The sequence below is a fragment of the Protopterus annectens genome, chromosome 7.part0, assembly GCF_019279795.1.
Source record: "Protopterus annectens isolate FY-2018-M chromosome 7.part0, PAN1.0, whole genome shotgun sequence".
NCBI lineage: Eukaryota > Metazoa > Chordata > Ceratodontiformes > Protopteridae > Protopterus > Protopterus annectens.
The window spans coordinates 1,052,975,522-1,052,994,011 of NC_056739.1; the positions used below are offsets into that span (position 1 = coordinate 1,052,975,522).

Below are 18,490 nucleotides of genomic sequence, written 5' to 3' on the forward strand. Positions count from 1 at the left end.
AAAAATATATTTCTTTTAATTAGTTTTTTCCCTCCCTTCGCTGGTCGTTAGTGTGTGTGTGTTGTTTTTTGGGGCCTGTGTGTGTTGTTTTTTGGGGCCTGTGTGTGTTTGTGTAGCACTACCTTTTCTTTTAAGTATGTCTGTGGCCCCAAAAGCCATTTTTTTCTAAATGCACCGAGTGTGGCCATAAGCTCTCCCTGGCTGATGGCCACACTCGGTGCGTTCGGTGCCTTGGGGTTGAACACCTCACCTCAGGCTGTACCATTTGTGCAGCGTTCAACCCAGGGCACTGAAAGAGCGGAGGTCGGAGCTGGTCTTGGCGGGACTTTTACCCCCCGGACTCGGCTCCGGCCTTCGCTGCTCCCGTGGCACTACCACAGGCTGTGGTTACTGCCACTCCTGCCCCCCTTCCTTCGGCCGAGACTCAAACTCCCACTAAAGCGCCGGAGGACAGGGAGGCCAGGAGGGAGAAACGGAGGGAGTAGCACCACAAGCAGCGGGCCGAGGCCTCAGCTTCGGCCCCGCCATCTAAGCGGGCTTCTCCCTCCACTGCTTCTAGGTCTCTTCTTCCTCGGCTCTGATCCCCTTGTTTCTCCCCAGGGCCCGAGGAGGAGGAGGCCCGATCTCCATCGAGGTCATCGAGGCGGGATTCCAGGCCTGCCTCGGTGGCCTCTTCGAGATAGACGTTCAGCATGTCTGATGCAGACTTGGACCGGATGATGCGAAGGTTCATCCAGGCCCATCTGCAGATAGGAGTGCTCTTGCCCCCCCCCCCTTCGGGGGGGGGAGCTCGACACCTTTTTTCCATCCAATAGCTCATTCTCCGACCCGCTATCCGGGTTCGAAGCGTTCAGAGCCGAGCAGCGTTGGAGCCGGGGGTGGGTCGGCGCCGACAGTATTTGGTACTTCGGATCTGACCCTGCCTTCGAGCCTGTCGGATCCGACTTCTCGGAGCAGTGACCCAAGCTTCGGATCCGAGGGATTCAGTGTGCCTTCAGCTCCGTCCAGGTCGGAGCGCACTGGTCCTTTGGATCCGATGGTCTCGGTGCCGGTTCTGATCCCTTCATCGGATCCGAGTGGGAGCCAACTCTCGGAGCCCAGAGAGAGTGGTTCCCCCTCGGCCTTCGATGCAGTAGAGAGGGCTCTGTTGAGAGCATCCGGACCCCCGGTCCTTGTCTCGGCTCCACCCTGCACTCCCTCTCTCTGCTGGGCCATGCTTCCATCACCCGGCCAAAGGGACAGCCTGCTTCAGTGTCCCAGATGGTTCCGTTGGAACAGGATGTTGCTGGCGAGGCCTCCTCAAACAGCCCCCTCCAAGGAAGTGCCCCGCAAGCATAAGTGCAAGAGGAGGCAAGTGGACTACCCTGAGTCCTTAACTGAGGACACGAACTTGGATGAAGAGGAAGGCTCCCCAAGATCACCCCCTGAGGATGTCTCCTTTGGATGCTGAGGATCAGAGGTGGGTGGTCTGCCCCCAAGTCTTCCTCCGACGAGTCCGTATTTCTGCAGGCATTCGAAGCAGGCCCGTCTACTTCTTGGGTGTCCCCTCCGGCCGACCCCTTTGGTGGACCTTATTACCACCAGGGCGTGGAAGGATCCAGACACCGTGGAGCCAATACCAAAACGCCCGGACAGAATACTAAGCCCCCCCCTCAGACCGGTCGCACTGGAGCGAGGGTCCCCCGTAGATGCCATGTTGATGGCGGCAGCCACGAAGAGGGAACTAGCTCAGGATAGCCCCTCAGTCCATCCACCGAGCAAGGAGTCCCGCTCGATGGATCACTTAGGGAAGCGAGTTTTTAGTTCAGCGACCTTCTCGGTAAGGTCTCTGAACTATATGGCACATGTCATCAGGATGCAGCGGGATCTTATCAAAGAATACGCTGCCTACCCCCCCTGAGTCCATGTCGGCGGAGGACAAACAATTGTACTCCACCCGAATGGCCACTCTGAGATCCATTTCAAATACCTCTATGCGGCTATTGTCCCACGCCACCGAGGGAGCCGCTAGGGCTAGCGGAGCGGGCCTAGTCATGAGACGTCAGGCCTGGCTCCATCATTGTGACTTTGCGGAGCCCTTTAAAGCGTCTTTTGCGAACGCCCCTTTCGATGGTTCTGCCCTGTTTGGCAAACTGGTTCGCGAGACACTTGTCCAGAGCGAGAAGGACGGGAAGACGTTGTCTGCCATCGGAGTCCGCTTCTCTGCACCCCAGCGGTCCTTTTTGAAGAACCAAAAGGGTCAGAAGAAGATGTGGTTCCGGAAATCGCAACATTCCCAACCCGCTCCGGACAACCAGTCCTTCCGTGGCAGAGGAGGACAGGGAGGACGCCGCCCCAGGGGCAGAGGAGCTCCGAGAAACTTTGGGTCCAGAGAACCTTTCTCTAAACAGCCCACGCAGCAGCCCTGAAGGGTTGCCCGACTGCTCCACTCTGGAGGCAGTCGGGGGGTGCTTCTCAGAGCACCTAGTGGCATGGGAGTCCATCACGACAGGCCGCTGGGTGCTTCGAATTATATCCAGAGTGTACAAAATACCATTACTTCATGTCCCCAAATTCAAGAATCTCCCTGATGTACCACCCGATCAGAGGGAGGCTGCAGCCGCAGAAATTCAGCAGCTGCTAAGAAAAAGAGCCATCCAGCCCGTCCCCCAAGACCAGCTCGGATTAGGGTTCTACTCCAGGTTCTTTTTGGTGCCAAAAAAGACGGGGGACTTGAGACTGATTTTAGACCTTTCCCGCTTGAACCTGTCGGTAACCAAGGAAAAATTCAGAATGGTCACTCTTCAATCTATTCTCCCCCTTCTAAGGGAGAACGACTGAATGTGCTCTATAGACCTCAAGGATGCGTACTACCAAATTCTAATGGACAGACGATCCAGGAGGTTCCTCCGCTTCCGGCTGGGAGCCAGTCACTACCAGTTCAGGGTCCTTCCCTTTGGCCTCACCACAGCCCCCAAGGTGTTCACCAAGGTATTAGCAGTGACTGCGGCCCACCTGAGACTCCAGGGAATACAGGTCTTTCCGTACCTGGACGACTGGCTCCTGACCGCCCCAACAAGGCATCTACTTTGCTCAGCCAGAGATTTCTTTCTCCGCCTAGCCCCACAGTTAGGCATCACCATCAATGCCGACAAATCCCTTCTAGCCCCGACACAAGCCATAGAATTCATAGGAGCCAGAATAGACACCAGAGAGCTACAAGCCTTTCTAACATCCAGAAAGACTTCGGAATTTGCAACTCCATGTGCGGGCTATCCTCCATTCAGAGACCCCACCAGCGGAATTGGTCCTGAGGGCACTGGGCTCCATGGCGGCAGCGATAACGCTCCTTCCATGCGCCCGTCTGAACATGCGGGTACTGCAATGGACCCTTCTAGTACAATGGTCCTTTCTGTCCTTTCCTCTTCATCACCCCATTGCTATCAGCAAGGCTTGCAGGAGGGCTCTATTATGGTGGCTCCATGCTTCGGACCTCCATACGGGCCGACCCTTCTGCACCTCTCCCCCTCTCGCCACGTTGACCATGGACGCCTCCCGCCTTGGGGGGGGCATTATTCAGGCAGGACGGTCCAAGGCACGTGGAACGATACAGAGACCTCCCTGCATATCAACGTTCTGGAGATGAGAGCGGTGCTGTACGCGTTGCAAGCACTTCAGAATCTCCTCCCCATAGGAACGATTGCAATTCAGTCGGACAACATGTCGGTTTGTCTGGTACATCAACAAACAGGGGGGAACCAGATCGTACCCTCTATGCCGCAAAGCCATGAGAGTGTGGGAATGGGCGATCTCCACCAACTGCTTTCTGACTGCAACGCACATTCCGGGGCAGACCAACATCCTAGCGGACAAACTCAGTCGCACTCTTCTTACCCCGTACGAGTGGTCTCTCAACCCACTAGTAGCGAAGCACATATTCACAATATGGGGGCAACCCTGCTGTGATCTTTTTGCCTCTCCCTCAAACACCAAATGCGGCAATTTCTTCGCTCTGATTCCACCTCCAGGGGAAACTCCAAGAGACGCTCTGGTGCATGCTTGGCCACCCGGTCTACTTTATGCCTATCCTCCTCTACCCCTGATGCTGCAACTCTTACAGAAAGCCTCACAGTTGGGGAGCAGGATGATCCTCATTGCCCCATTCTGGCCTCGGCAAATTTGGTTCCCTTACCTGTGGTCTCACCTAGTGAATCCTCCTTGGATTCTGGATCCCAGTCCGGATCTAATCTCCCATCCATCGGACTTACCGACCCCAAATCTGGACAATCTGAAGCTGACAGCTTGGTTGCTCCAGTTCCACTCCTAGTTAGGACTCCCGGTATCTCTTCACCAGTCAAAGCCATCCTTGTGGCAGCGCATAAGCCCTCCACCAGAAAAGTGTACCGCAGTAAATGGAAACGTTTCTCCATCTGGGATGAGCATCATAATCTAGATCCCTTTACGGCTCCTCCTCCATCCATATTAGACTTCCTAACCAAACTTTTTCAGGAAGGCGCTAGTTGCTCAACTGTCGAAGTGCAATTGGCTGCCATCTCACATTACCATGTGGGACATGATACAGGGCCTTTGATGTCGGCCAAGTTGTGTAAAACCTTTCTCAAGGGCACCTTTTTGCTTAGACCCCCTATAAAAGAAGCCGTAACACCGTGGGATCTTTCACTAGTTCTTCAAGCCCTGACTGCTCCACCTTTTGAACCTGCTGCTTCAGTAGATCTCAAATTCTTGTCCTGGAAAACAGCATTCCTTGTAGCCATTACTTCTGCGAAAAGAGTTTCGGAGCTTCAAGCTCTTTCTGTGAAGCCTCCTTATTTGATCTTTCACCTGGACAGAGTGTACCTCAGGATCAATCCCTCTTTCCTTCCCAAAATAGCATCAGAAACCAATATAAATCAATCCATAAATTTACCGGTTTTCCTTCCTAAATATCAGAATAAAGGAGAATACAAGCTGCACTCATTAGATGTTCATAGGCAGCTACGTTTTTATACTCATAGAACGGCTGGTCATAGACAATCCGACCAGCTGTTCGTTTCCTTTGCCAAATTTAATTTGGGGAAAGCAATATCAAAAGTATCTCTATCACGCTGGATTTCACAATGTATCCTATTAGCGTACTAAGTCTCTGGGAGATCCGCACCTGAAGGAGTTCGCGCACATTCCACTTGTTCCATCTCTACTTCTGCGGCCTTCAAGTCTAGAGTTCCATTGGGTGATATTTGTTCGGCAGCCACTTGGGCCTCATCCCATACCTTTATTAACCACTACAAACTGGACGTGATTTCTAGAGGGAGAGCATCCTTTGGCTCTGTGGTGCTTCGCAATATCCTTCCATGATGGCCACCCAAGGTTCAAGTAGCTGGGGACTCTGTCCCACAGGTTGCTGACAAATGAAGTCCCTACTTCAGATTAAGAAGTTATGTACTCACCATAACGTTCCATCTGAGTAGGTAGCTTCATTTGTTGGCAACCATCCCCCCCTCCTTCCCCCTGGCCTTCTTCGGATCTATGTTAGTTGGATACCCTTTTTGGGTACATACTGAGGGGCAAACTCGATCTGAGGTCATCGAGGGTTGGCAGGGGTGAGGGGAGGAGCTAGGAGCTCAGATCCATTAGCTTGAAACAAGTTGCCGGCTCGGATCTGATATCGGATCCAAGATCCACAGGTTGCAGACAAATGAAGCTACCTATTCAGATGGAACGTTATGGTGAGTGCATAACTTCTTATTTTATGGACATAGATAGCAAGATACAAGTAGTCAAAATGTTTTTAGTCCCTTTAGTTTCATACACAGGTCAGATATATTTTTATCAACCAGAGAAGAACTTGTAGATAGCAATGAATAAAGAGCTGAAGGATTTTATCGTAGAGAGATGATGGCAAGAGTCAAGTGGGATAAGTTGATTCTTCCAATACAACAAGCAGAAAACTATAATTTAAAGTGTAATGGGATGAAGACAAAAAGGGTAGGAGCAAATTACATAGAACAAAAGGGGAATTGTGGGGACAATACATACAGAATAACTTTTTGGAGGAGGTATGAGGTTTAAAGAAAGGCAGGATTTGAATGAGCTATGTAATATTTTACCTACAATTAATGGATAGATAAGTGCTGTATAATGTTTGCAACTAAAAATATGTAATATGGTTTATTTTCATTTACATAAATATATGATTGCCTATGTCATAAGTAATTTAATAAAAACGTTTCTTGTTTAAAAAAAGAAATAAAAAAAACCACTCCAAAATTAAAGACATAGAAGTACTAAATGACTTTGAAGGTAGGCTGAATGAAGATGAGACGAACAGAAGTTATATTAAAAAAAAATGTTACTTGGAAAAACGGATGATATGGAGAATAGGACAAAAAGAATTGTAAGGATTTATAGTGCTCCAGAAAATATGATTGCTTTTCTCACATGAATTCCAAAAACCTTAAACTTGTCCAAAGCACTTTCACATGGCACAGAGAGCATGTAGATCCTTAACTAATCCATTCAAAAAAACAGGAGCTCCATCTAGATCTATTATGGTTAAACTCATTTCGAACTTAAACAAGGATTTAATATTAAAGACTGCTTGGTCAAACCCTGCTCCTAAGATAGGTGAAAACAGCATTAAATGCCACAAAGAACGCTACAGCAAAGTAATGGAAAAAGGAAAATGTGCTTACCTCTCAAACAAATACAGAAAAATAATTTTAAAGTTCAGCTACTATTCACAGGTAAATTAAAGATTTCTCTACAAGGTCATCTTAGATTTTCAACACTTTGGATGAAGCTGTCTTCTACATGAAAAATATAACTTACTGTCACCTAATAAAGCTATGAAGTAGTCAGGAATATCTCTTAAATGACCGATCATCCTTGAAGTCTGACTACTATAAAAATCTAAAGGAAAAATGAAGGACTACCTATTTTTTTAATGGTCTGTATTATATAAAAGATTTAATTTAAACCAAAAGTGTAAATGCTACTGGAAAATACTTATTTCTTTCTTAGACTTCACTTTGGTCTTACACATAACATTACTAAGGTAGGTGCTTCATTTTAAAATTCATTGGTTTACATGCAGCTACAACCATAACAGTAAGAGCTTTCTTTTACTGGTAACAGCTCAAGGCGTAGTGATCTCGGTAAGCCATCTTATGACTTCCTGAATAGAAATACTATGTAATGAACAAGTTAACAATAACTGGCTATAACCTAAAAGAAACCACATTATGTTAAAAATATGTTCCCTTATTTTACAGGTTACTAAATATTTTATTTCGCTCTTCTTTCCATAAAGCTGCCATTCATTTGGAGTACCATACCTCTTTAAAAGTAATGGAAAACTTGTCATTAAATGTTTAAACTGTCAATTGTAATCACTTCCTACGTACTGCTAGAGTCTAATGATGGTGTATACTTCTTGCTTTGTTCTTCTAATCAAAGCAGTGTAACCTAATTGTGTACAAGAGTAGAAGTACAAAGCAGATAGCAAATGATGGAGGTGTGAGAGGGAAGAGAAGGTAACCGAAAACATTTTTTTTTTTGGAAAAGTAGTAGGATGCAAAATTTAAAAAATTCTGTACAGACTACCTTGAGAGAAATGCTGGGGAGAATAAACTGTGCTACGTAAAGAAATTATTCAGTAATGAACACAAATACTGCAGTTGTGGTTAGGGCTGAAGCACTTCAGCACTCTATGTCATATCAGTTTACAAAGATTTTTTTTTTTAATGCTGAGTCAAGTGGATGCCAGATTTGGGAGATCCACAGGGTGTCAGAAAAGCTAGCTTCTGAAGGGGTGGAGTAGGATACAGCAGGAGTTAATAAAAGGTTTTGTTACAGAAGCAACTGTAAGGGAGGGAAAGGACTTGATTGCCCATGCCTCAATCAAATAGGAGAGTGACTTTCATGAGGAAAGAGATGACAAAAGAATACAAAGGGAAGATGAAGATGCATTTTACTATTAGATAACCACAATAATGGACTGATCCAATATGGACCCATTTCGGCCATAACCCAGGCTATACAAAAATCTCAGAAATATAGAAAACAGTTCTAGTAAATGAAGAAGGCCACAAAAGGCATGTCTATGTAATGTAAATGCATAAGAAATATCAGTGCTGATAAAATGTTGTAAAGCAAATGGGTTAGGTAGTAACTACTGTACATCAGTAGTTATGAAAACATGACACTGGCACAATGTAGATGCAGCTGATATCAAACCACTGTGTTTAAATCAAATTTGTTCTCGGGAGGAGTGCTGGTTTGCATAAAAGCAACAAAGTAAAAGGCACAGAGGCAATCTATACAATATGGCCCTGGTATGACATATTTACACTGTCACCTAGGTGTGCCATCACCACATGGCCCAAATGCATATGCATGTTTCAAGAGACCAACCTACTGATCTCAAAGGCGATGTTTATAATGCTAAAAACCTTGGTCCACCCAAGAGAGGAAAAGACCTAGGGTCACTCCATCTTACCACACTCCTATGCCAGCCCCCTCAAATGCCAGGTCCACTAATTGTGCAGAGATCCTCTTAATCATGGATTGGATTTAAACTTCTATGGCAGTGCAGATGGCTTTATTCCACATCTTATTGGTTCTTGCCAGTGGTCTCGCATAGAAAAGTTGAGACTGGGGTAAATGTACATAAAGCATAAATAGGGTTAATAGAGTGGACTTCTCATGTAATATCCAGATAGACTGTGTATAGAGTAGGTAAAGAGAGGTGAGCCTGGGTTTAGAGAAATTGAACTGGATTTGAGAAGAGAAAAAACATGAAAAGTATGGAAAAGAACATCAAATAGTAGTGCTAAGGTTGGCTGCGCTTTGTTTGCAATTACATCAAATCAGCACTTTAAAAAAAAAAGTTAATATTTACTTAAATGGGTGAATCTTTCCACTAATGTGCCTTGCATTTCTGGAACTTATCTGCAAAGAGAACAGGAGGATAAAAACCTACAAAATCAGACATCGACTATACTTGGAGAAAAAATAAAGAAACTGTACTTATCTCCCAAAAAGGAGAACCTAAAGAGTTACTTCAAAGAAATAACATACTCAAGCTGAAGAATCACTATCCTATGCAAATTTCAGTAAATCAAATCTGTAAAAGAAAGGGAAGGAAGAGGTTTTTTTGGACCTTCAGAAGGCGCTCACGCTATGGGAAAAGCCAAAAGATGCAGTCAGTACCACATGCAATGACCAGTCCTTCAGTTTGAAGTGGGAAGACTGAACCATGTAAAATTCAATTTTATCTTTATGGTGAATGAGACCATATTTTAATGCTGAAAAGTTCTACTGGCCTGGCCGCTGTACAGTAAACGGATGGATAATTGTCAAAAATAAAGGGTGACTGTGTTTTGATTGAAAATGTATAAAACAGTTTTAAAAATAATGTTTAGAGAAATAACCTTTCTGAAAAATGTACCTTGTGTTTCCAGTACCTTTTATTATCTGTGTAGTAAACATCTATTACACACACATTAAAAAAATAAAACTGTGCTATTTTATATTTCCAGTGTTACAAACAATATTTTTTTTCACTGTAAAATACATGAAACTGATGTTAAATGCATATAAACCATGCCTATGTAAATCTCACAGCTTTGGTTTGATAGGTTTCTGATGGATCAGCACAAAAATGTTTCATTCAGAAAGGCAGTATGTGGAACAGTTTAATTCTTTGCTGTTGCACTTTGTTGCTTGATGAGCTCAGGGCCAACATCTGGGCAAGCAGCTGTACTTGACGAGCTGCTATTAACCCTGCTTGAATTCACTTTCAGAAAAACTCTGTACTGGTGTTAGCAGTGATGCGAGAAAAACAACTTGGAGATGTACCATTTACATTTCAATGGATGCGCCTGAATGCCAATTTTTACAGAGCCTACAGGAGTTAACTTGACAAGATATGCTTACCAAAGTCAGCCAATTTCAGTTCACCTTTCTCATTTATTAAAAGATTTTGTGGCTTAAGGTCCCTGTGTAAAACCTTTCTTCTGTGACAGTATGCCAAACCCCGTAACAACTGGAATAGGAAGATCTAAAGAGAAACAAAATAACTAGTTAAAAAAACAACAACCCAGATTATAAAAAAAATGTTAAAAGTGTCAAAAATTGTACTAAGATAAACACTGCTGCATTTAGTAAAGGGACATCTCTGGAATCAAATAATATCCGCCACAGTAAATTACAGAATATCTGACCTTAAAAGACTTATCCATACTGTTAATTCTTTTAGCACAATATAAAGAGAAGATTTGGACTAGTACAAGCTCTCCTCTTTCTGACTCACTTAATATAACTGTGTTCTACTCATCACAATCACATTAGTTTAACATAAGCACAATGCAAATGCGAACAAAGAGTTCAGCAGGATATCAAAACAGTGCAAAGAAACAAGATGATAGCAAAGGCTGCAGACAATCAGTCCGAGATCACCATCACACTTAAATGCAATGTCCACACAGTTATGTTGACAATGTTCAGTACAGTGATCCTGCTATGTGAGGTGCATGCATTCTTACTACAGAAGCACACCACCCCAGACCAGAATGTACTTCTATAAGTAATCTTTTTCAGCACCCCAGACAAGTCTTAACATACACATTACTGAAATATGCTCTTCGCCTCCATGTACTTTTTTGCTTAGTATGACTACAATGAAAATCTATTTGGGGCCAAAAATAAGCTGGTTCACATGTTACAAAGAAGAGATGGTATATCTCTGAAATGAAGGGAATAAATAGGCTGCATTCAAAGATGGGATACAGTAACTGAGGTGGTTTAGAGTATTTTTGTTCCAGATTTAACACTTATTTTTGTGTTTTATACAAAACTAGTAAGGGATATTTGCATCTAACAGCAAATTTTATTTTACTGATATTTGCTTACTAGGAAAATCCGATTGGGTTTGAAGTTCCCATTTTCAGCAGAGGCCTGAGAATAAAAGCTCCAGATACATACAATTTACATATAAAATAATTACAGACAGAATAAGAAAATTGGTATAGATCAATATAAATTCACCATTATAATCGAGTCGTTTGAAGGGGTTTGAAAAATGCTACAAAGTACAATTTAGAACATGCTTTTATATATATATATATATATATATATATATATATAATTGTACACATACGTAGACAAGTAGTTCATGGCAGAGTGATCATGTTGTCCATGAAAGAATCTTTATAGTAACATTTACTTATGAGATGATATGTAGGGACATGGTCACTAATCTAAAAGGTAAAAGTAGAGATATTAATTATTAACTGACTACTAACTAGTACTACTACTAGTAACTAGTACTTAACTACTAACACACTTATGGACGGCGCAGTGGCGTAGCAGGTAGTGCTGTCACAAAACAGCAAGAGGTTCTCTGGTTCAATTCTCAGCTGGGCTGCCTTCCGTGCGGAATCTGCATGTCCTCCCTGCATTTGTGTGGGTTTCCTCTAGGTGCTCCAGTTTCCTCCCACGTTACAAAGACATGCGCGTCTGGAGTGGCTTGTTCCAAATCGGACTTTCCCAGTAAACAAATGTTAAATAAATAAACTGTAACAGAGATAAAGACATGTGAGTATGCAGTGCACTTTAGTGATCAGTTAATATAATATCTGAAGTAGTTACTTCATTTGATCTGCAACCTGTGGGAGTCAGATCCGACCTTGGATCCGAACCGGCAGCTTTCCAAGCTTCAAGATCCGAGCTCCTAGCTCCTCCCCCTACCCATAATCCCTTACTACCAACCACATTTCCTCAGATCGTTTTTTGCCGCGGCTAAAGACAGTTGCTTCTTAGTGAAGAGCTCCTGGCCTGGTGAGATTGTTCCTTTTTCTATAGCTAGTTCTACTTTAAATTGTGTGTGTTGTTTTAGTGTTGAATCCTTCAAAACCCACTTTTTAAAAAAAAAAAAAAAAACTCTTTTTCCTTAGTTTAAATTTGTCTCTCCCCCCCCAGTGTTTGGGTGTGTGTGTGTGTGTGTGAGAGAATTTATGGCTGAGTCTAAGGCTATATTTTCAAAATGTACTGAGTGTGGCCACAAGCTTTCCCCAGCTGATGGCCACACTCGGTGCGTTTTATGTCTGGGGGCAGCATATTTGTCGGAGGCCTGCCAAATTTGTGCGGCCTTCAACCCTCGGGCACTTAGGGACAGGAAGAACAAGCTGATCCTGGCGGGAAAACTCCCTCAGGAATCGGCTTCTTCTTCCTCTCCCAGCCGGGTTCAAGCTACTCCTGTAGCTTCGGCGCCGGCTACTCCCTTAGCTGTACCCGGGACTCAACCTCCCTTATCGGGTACTAGCTCTGTGGAGTCTGGTTCTTCTTCCCACATGGAGAAGAAGAAACAGAGAGAGAGAGAGGGCCATACTTCAAAGAGGCGGGCCGAGTCTCATCCCTCGGCTCCGCCTGAAAAGATTCTGAAGTCCCCTGAGAGGGTCTCCGGATCCTTGTCCTCTCGGCTCCGTTCACCTTCCTTTTCTCCAGAGCCGGAGGAGGAGGATAGGTCTCCCTCGAGGTCTTCGAGGCGGCCCTCCCGGCCTGCCTCGACTACCTCCTCGTGGTCTACTAGAAGCATCTCCGAAGCGGACATGGATCGGATGATGCGAAGATTTTTACAGACCCAGATGCAGATGGGGATGCTCTTGCCTCCCCCCCCTTGGGAGGGAGAGCAGCCCCCATTTTTGCCCCGATCGCTCCTTCTCCGACCCATTATCGGGTCTCGGAGTTGTCGGATCCAGGCCCTTTCGGATCCGGGGATACGTCGGCGCCGACAGGGATAGTGTCTTCGACGCAGACTATACCCTCGAGCTTGTCGGATCCAAGCTCTCGGGGCCGAGGGTTGAGCATCGGATCCGAGGGGCTGGTTGTGTCTTTGGCGCCGATTGGAGCGGAGCACACCACTACCTCAGGTCCGATTGCTTCGGCTCCGACCCCGATCCTATCCTCGGAGCCGAGGAGTTTGCTTTCTCAGGCTGGTGACAGTGAATCTCCCTCGGCTTTTGAGGTGGTGGAGAGGGTACTGTCGAGGTCATCCAGGTCCCCGACCGGGCCTTCGGATCCACCCGTGCCCCCACTGTATCGGGGTCTGTCTTCGATCATCCGTCCATCTGGACAGCCTGCCCAAAGCCTCCAGTTAGTTCCTAGGGAGGAACACCACCCGGTGGACGAGCCCTCTTCGGACAGCCCTCTTCGGACAGCCCCGCCGAAGAGGTGCCTCGGAAGCACCAGTGCAAAAAGAGGCACCTGGACTCCCCCGAGTCCATTACCACGGATACGGATTTGGATGATACGGAGGGTTCCCCAAGATCACCCCCTGAAGATGGCTCATTTGGAGACATCATGGAAATGTTGCGTATAAGAGGGGGGTGGTCTGCCCAAAAGCCCTCCCTGGACGAGTCTGTATTTCTGGAGGCCTTTGAGGCAGGCCCATCTACCTCCTGGGTGTCCCCCCCCCAGCCGACCCCTTTGGACCTAATTACCACCAGGGCTTGGAAGGAGCCCGACACCGTGGAGCCTATCCCTAGATGCCCCGATAAGGTCCTCAGCCCTCCCTCTGATAGACCTTCTTGGTCCAAAGGCGCGCCGGTTGATGCTATGTTGGTGGTGGCGGCCACTAAGAAAGAACTTGCCCAAGAAAGTTCTTCGGTCCATCTATCGGACAAGGAGTCCCGGGCTTTGGACCGTATTGGGAAGCGGATGTTTGCTTCAGCGACCTTTGCCTTAAGGTCGCTGAACTACATGGCACACACTATCAGGCTACAGCGTGACTTAATTAAAGAATACCCTGCAGCCCCTCCGGAGTCCATGTCGGTCCCAGACAAAAAGGTTTTTGAGACTCGAATGGCCACTCTAAAGTCCATATCAAATACATCTATGCGGTTTCTTTCCCATGCCACGGAAGGAGCCGCTAGAGCTAGCGGAGCGGGAGTAGTCTTGCGACGGCACTCCTGGCTCCGCCTTTGCGACTTCACGGATCCCTTCAAGGCGTCCTTCGCGAATGCCCCTTACGATGGTTCAGCCTTATTTGGCTCATCAGTTCGCGACACGCTAGTCCAAAGCGAAAAAGATGGGAAGACGCTGTCGGCCGCCGGAGTCCGCTTCTCTAACCCCCAAAGATCCTTCTCCAGGAATCAAAGGGGGCAAAAGAAGCTGTGGTTCCATAAATCTTAGCATTCCCGTCCTGCTGCGGACAACTCGTCCTCTACAGGCAGAGGAGGACAAGGTGGACGCCGGCCCAGAGGCAGAGGGGGCCCGCGTAACTTCGGGTCTAGAGAACCTTTCTCGGAGGGACCCGCGCAACAGCCCTGAAGGCTTGCCCGACTGTCCCTCTCTGGAGGCAGTCGGGGGGCGATTATCGGAGCACCTGTCAAATTGGGAGTCCATTACAAACGATCGATGGGTGCTCCGGATAATATCCAGGGGTTACACGATACCGTTCTCGCACCCCCCCCCAAACCCAAACATCTCCCCGATGTTCCACCCCATCAAAGGGAGTCTGCAACTCAAGAAATTTCGGAGTTGCTAAGAAAAAGAGCCATCCAACCCGTCCCCCCAGATCAGTCCGGATTGGGTTATTACTCCAGGTTCTTCTTGGTGCCAAAGAAAACGGGGGACCTCAGACCCATTCTAGACCTTTCGTCCCTGAACCTGTTCATACCCAAGGAAAAGTTCCAGATGGTCACCCTCCAATCTATTCTCCCCCTTCTGCAGGAGAACGACTGGATGTGCTCATTGGACCTCAAAGATGCGTACTACCATATACTAATGGACAGACGATCCAGGAGGTTCCTCCGCTTCCGGCTAGGAGCCAGTCATTATCAGTTCAGGGTTCTTCCATTTGGCCTAACCTCAGCCCCAGAGTGTTTACCAAAGTCATGGCAGTGGTTGCAGCCCACCTGAGACTCCAGGGCATTCAGGTGTTCCCTTACCTGGACGACTGGCTCCTCACCGCCCCCAACAAGCATCTACTGGTTACGGCGAGAGATTACGCCCTATCTCTGTTTGGTCATTTGGGCATTTCAGTGAATCTAAAGAAATCCTGCCTGTGCCCCACTCAAGCCCTAGAATTCATAGGGGCCAGGTTGGATACTCGAATCTCCAGAGTGGTTCTGACATCGGTCAGGCTGAACAGTTTGTCTCGCCAAGTCTTGGACATTCTTCGGAGCCCCGCTCCTCCAGCAGAATTAGTCCTGAGGGCGTTAGGGTCTATGTTGGCAGCAATCGGCCTTTCTCTCCATGCCCGTTTGCGAATGCGAGTGTTACAATGGACTCTCCAGGTCCAATGGTCACTATCGGTCCATCCCTTGGACACGCCGATTCCTCTGAGCAGGGCATGCAGGGACTTCCTACTTTGGTGGTTACAGGCCCAGGAACTCAAAGAAGGGAGACCCTTTGTGATTCCCCCAGTCAAAGCCACGTTGACCACGGACGCTTCCTGCCTCAGGTGGGGCGGGCATTACGCAGGCAAGTCCGTCCAAGGCACGTGGACTTCTCTAGAGACTGCATTGCATATCAACGTCCTAGAGATGAGGGCAGTGCTGTTGGCGTTGCAAGCTCTCCATCACCTTCTACCTCTGGGGACTATTGCAATCCAGACGGACAACATGTCCGTTGTCTGGTATATAAACAAACAGGGAGGGACCAGGTCTTACCCCCTGTGTCGAGAAGCCATGAGAGTGTGGGAATGGGCTATTTCCACCAACCGCTTTCTGATAGCAACACACATTCCGGGGCGGTCCAACATATTAGCGGACAACTTAAGTTGGGTATTTCTCAGCCCTTATGAGTGGTCTCTGAATCCCTCTGTCGCGAAGCAAATATTCCTCAAATGGGGTCAACCTCGCTGCGACCTTTTTGCCTCTCCCCTAAACTCAAAATGCAGTGATTACTTCGCGATAGTTCCCCCCAGAGGGGAATTCCCCAGGGATACTCTGGTTCATGCTTGGCCGCCCGGTCTCCTTTATGCGTATCCTCCTCTTCCTCTGATGACGAAATTCATCCAGAAAGCCTGTCGGTTGGGGAGCAGAGTGATTCTCATTGCCCCATTCTGGCCTCGACAAGTCTGGTTCCCCTTTCTGCAGTCTCACAGTGTGGCCCCCCCCCCATGGATTCTCGATCCCAGACCAGACCTAATCTCGCATCCGACGAGATGCCACACTCCAAACCTGGTCAACCTCAGGCTCACGGCCTGGTTGATCCAGTTCCGTTAATGGCAAGGACTCCCGGTATCTCGTCCCCGGTTAAGGCCATTCTGGTGGCAGCTCATAAGCCATCCACCAGAAAGCTCTACAACAGTAAATGGAAACGCTTTTCCATCTGGGCAAAGGATAAGGACTTAGATCCCTTTACGGGTCCTATTCCCACTATCCTGGACTTCCTATCCCTCCTCTTTAGGCAGGGAGCTAGTGCGTCCACCATTAAAGTCCAACTTGCAGCCATCTCTCATTATCATGTGGGGGATGGCGTAAATTCTTTGGCGTCAGCAAAGATATGCAAAGCCTTCTTAAAAGGCGTGTTTCTCTTAAAGCCTCCCATTAAGCCGGCTATTCCTCCATGGGATCTTACCTTGGTCTTACAAGCATTAACAAGACCACCTTTCGAACTGGCGGCCTCAGTGCCTTTAAAATTCTTATCTTGGAAAACTGCCTTCTTGGTTGCTATTACCTCAGCCAAGTGGGTATCAGAGTTGCAAGCCTTGTGCGTTAAGTATCCATACCTTATTTTTCACAAAGATAGGGTGGCCCTCAGGACTAATCCTTCTTTTCTACCTAAGGTAGCCACAGAGACTAACATTAATCAGTCTATTAACCTCCCTGTTTTCTTCCCGAGTTTCCAAAACAAAGGTAAATACATATTGCACAAATTGGATGTGCACAGACAACTATGTTTTTACTTGCATAGGACTAAAGATTTTCGCAAGTCAGACCAGTTGTTTGTTTCTTATGCTAAGTCAGCCATGGGCAAACCAATTTCTAAGGTGACAGTGGCAAATTGGATCTCTCAATGTATTAGACAACCATACATTTCAACTGGGAAGCCAGCTCCGGTTGCCGTTCGGGCGCATTCTACTAGATCCGTGGCTACCTCAACAGCTTTTTGGTCTAGAGTTCTAGTAGACGATATTTGTTCAGCAGCTACCTGGTCTTCTTCCCATACGTTCATTTCTCATTACAAGCTGGACATGATCTCCAGAAGTAGGGCTTCCTTTGGCTCCGCAGTGCTTCAGAATATCCTTCCGTAGGGACCACCCAGGGCCTTTAGGTAAGCTGGGGACTCTGTCCCACAGGTTGCAGATCAAATGAAGTAACTACTTCAGATAAAGAAGTTATGTACTCACCATAACGCTCCATCTGAATAGATACTTCATTTGTCTGCAACCGACCCCCCCCCTGCCATCCCCCGAACCTCGGTAAGGTATTGTCCTTTGGAGAATTTCTTCTCCGTCTTTAGCCTATAGGGCAAAATAACTGATCTGAGGTAATGTGGTTGGTAGTAAGGGATTATGGGTAGGGGGGAGGAGCTAGGAGCTCGGATCTTGAAGCTTGGAAAGCTGCCGGTTCGGATCCGAGGTCGGATCTGACTCCCACAGGTTGCAGGCAAATGAAGTATCTACTCAGATGGAACGTTATGGTGAGTACATAACTTCTTTATTTATAGGAAAGGAAAGACGTTAGACTTTGGGGATAAGTTCAGACAGAAGAAACTAGAATTATTGGGAGAAGTGAAAGGTGGGAGATTTAAGAGATAAGATTCAGAATGGAGAAACTAGGTCAGTAGGAAAGAATGAAAAGAGAGGTTGATGTCAGGGAGGCCAAAGGAAAATGAAGCAGGAGATGAAGAGGGAAATACAATTCTTCATCACAGAGATGCAACTTCTTTTGTTAAGATAGCACAATGGTACTTTGGACCCACAAATGAGGGTCTCTTGTGGAATAACTGATATGGTTAAGGGATAAAAACTATCACAGGATTGTAATGCAAAGGTAAAGATCCTCACAGATTAATAGAAGTACCTATGAACCTATAAGAACACTGACCTGTAACAAACTTGAAGAAATATGCTGGAGTTTCATATGTTTGCTGCCAAAAACATGTTCAGGAAGCTCAGTCATGCAGGGGGATGCATCCTCCTGAACTCCTTTAGTCTAGGGGCTCCAGTCCACCCTCCCTCTACATATACTAGTCTCTGTTGTCACCTCATCTTGAAGGTAGCACATTTAGAAAACACATGTATGGGTTCCACTTTCCTTGAATACACAAGGAGCCCTCAGCTATGAGCAAATGGGATACAAGCAGTAAAACCCAAGAGCTCACCTGCTATATCTGGAAATTAGTAACCAACAGGGCAGGAGTCAGAGGGACAACAAAGAAAATGCAGTTCAGAAGGCTGAGCGCCCAATGGCCTGGCCTCTACAGTTATAAGTGTGACAATTATATTTGGTGAAGGTGTGAGTTAATCATCAACTAGCAGCAGGACCTGTTATAGATACTT

The 18,490-nt window shown here is 46.6% G+C and overlaps 1 protein-coding gene across 6 annotated transcripts in view; it reads right to left on the reverse strand.

Annotated features, from left to right (window-relative positions):
* Window positions 1-18,490, reverse strand: part of LOC122806846 (cyclin-dependent kinase 17-like) — a 2,140,137-nt gene that overhangs the window by 443,363 nt on the left and 1,678,284 nt on the right. For all 6 annotated transcript variants that reach the window (XM_044077605.1, XM_044077600.1, XM_044077601.1 and 3 more), the window contains one exon: window positions 9,916-10,039. In XM_044077605.1, coding sequence (XP_043933540.1) covers window positions 9,916-10,039 — 124 coding nt within the window. The remainder of the gene's footprint in view (window positions 1-9,915; window positions 10,040-18,490) is intronic.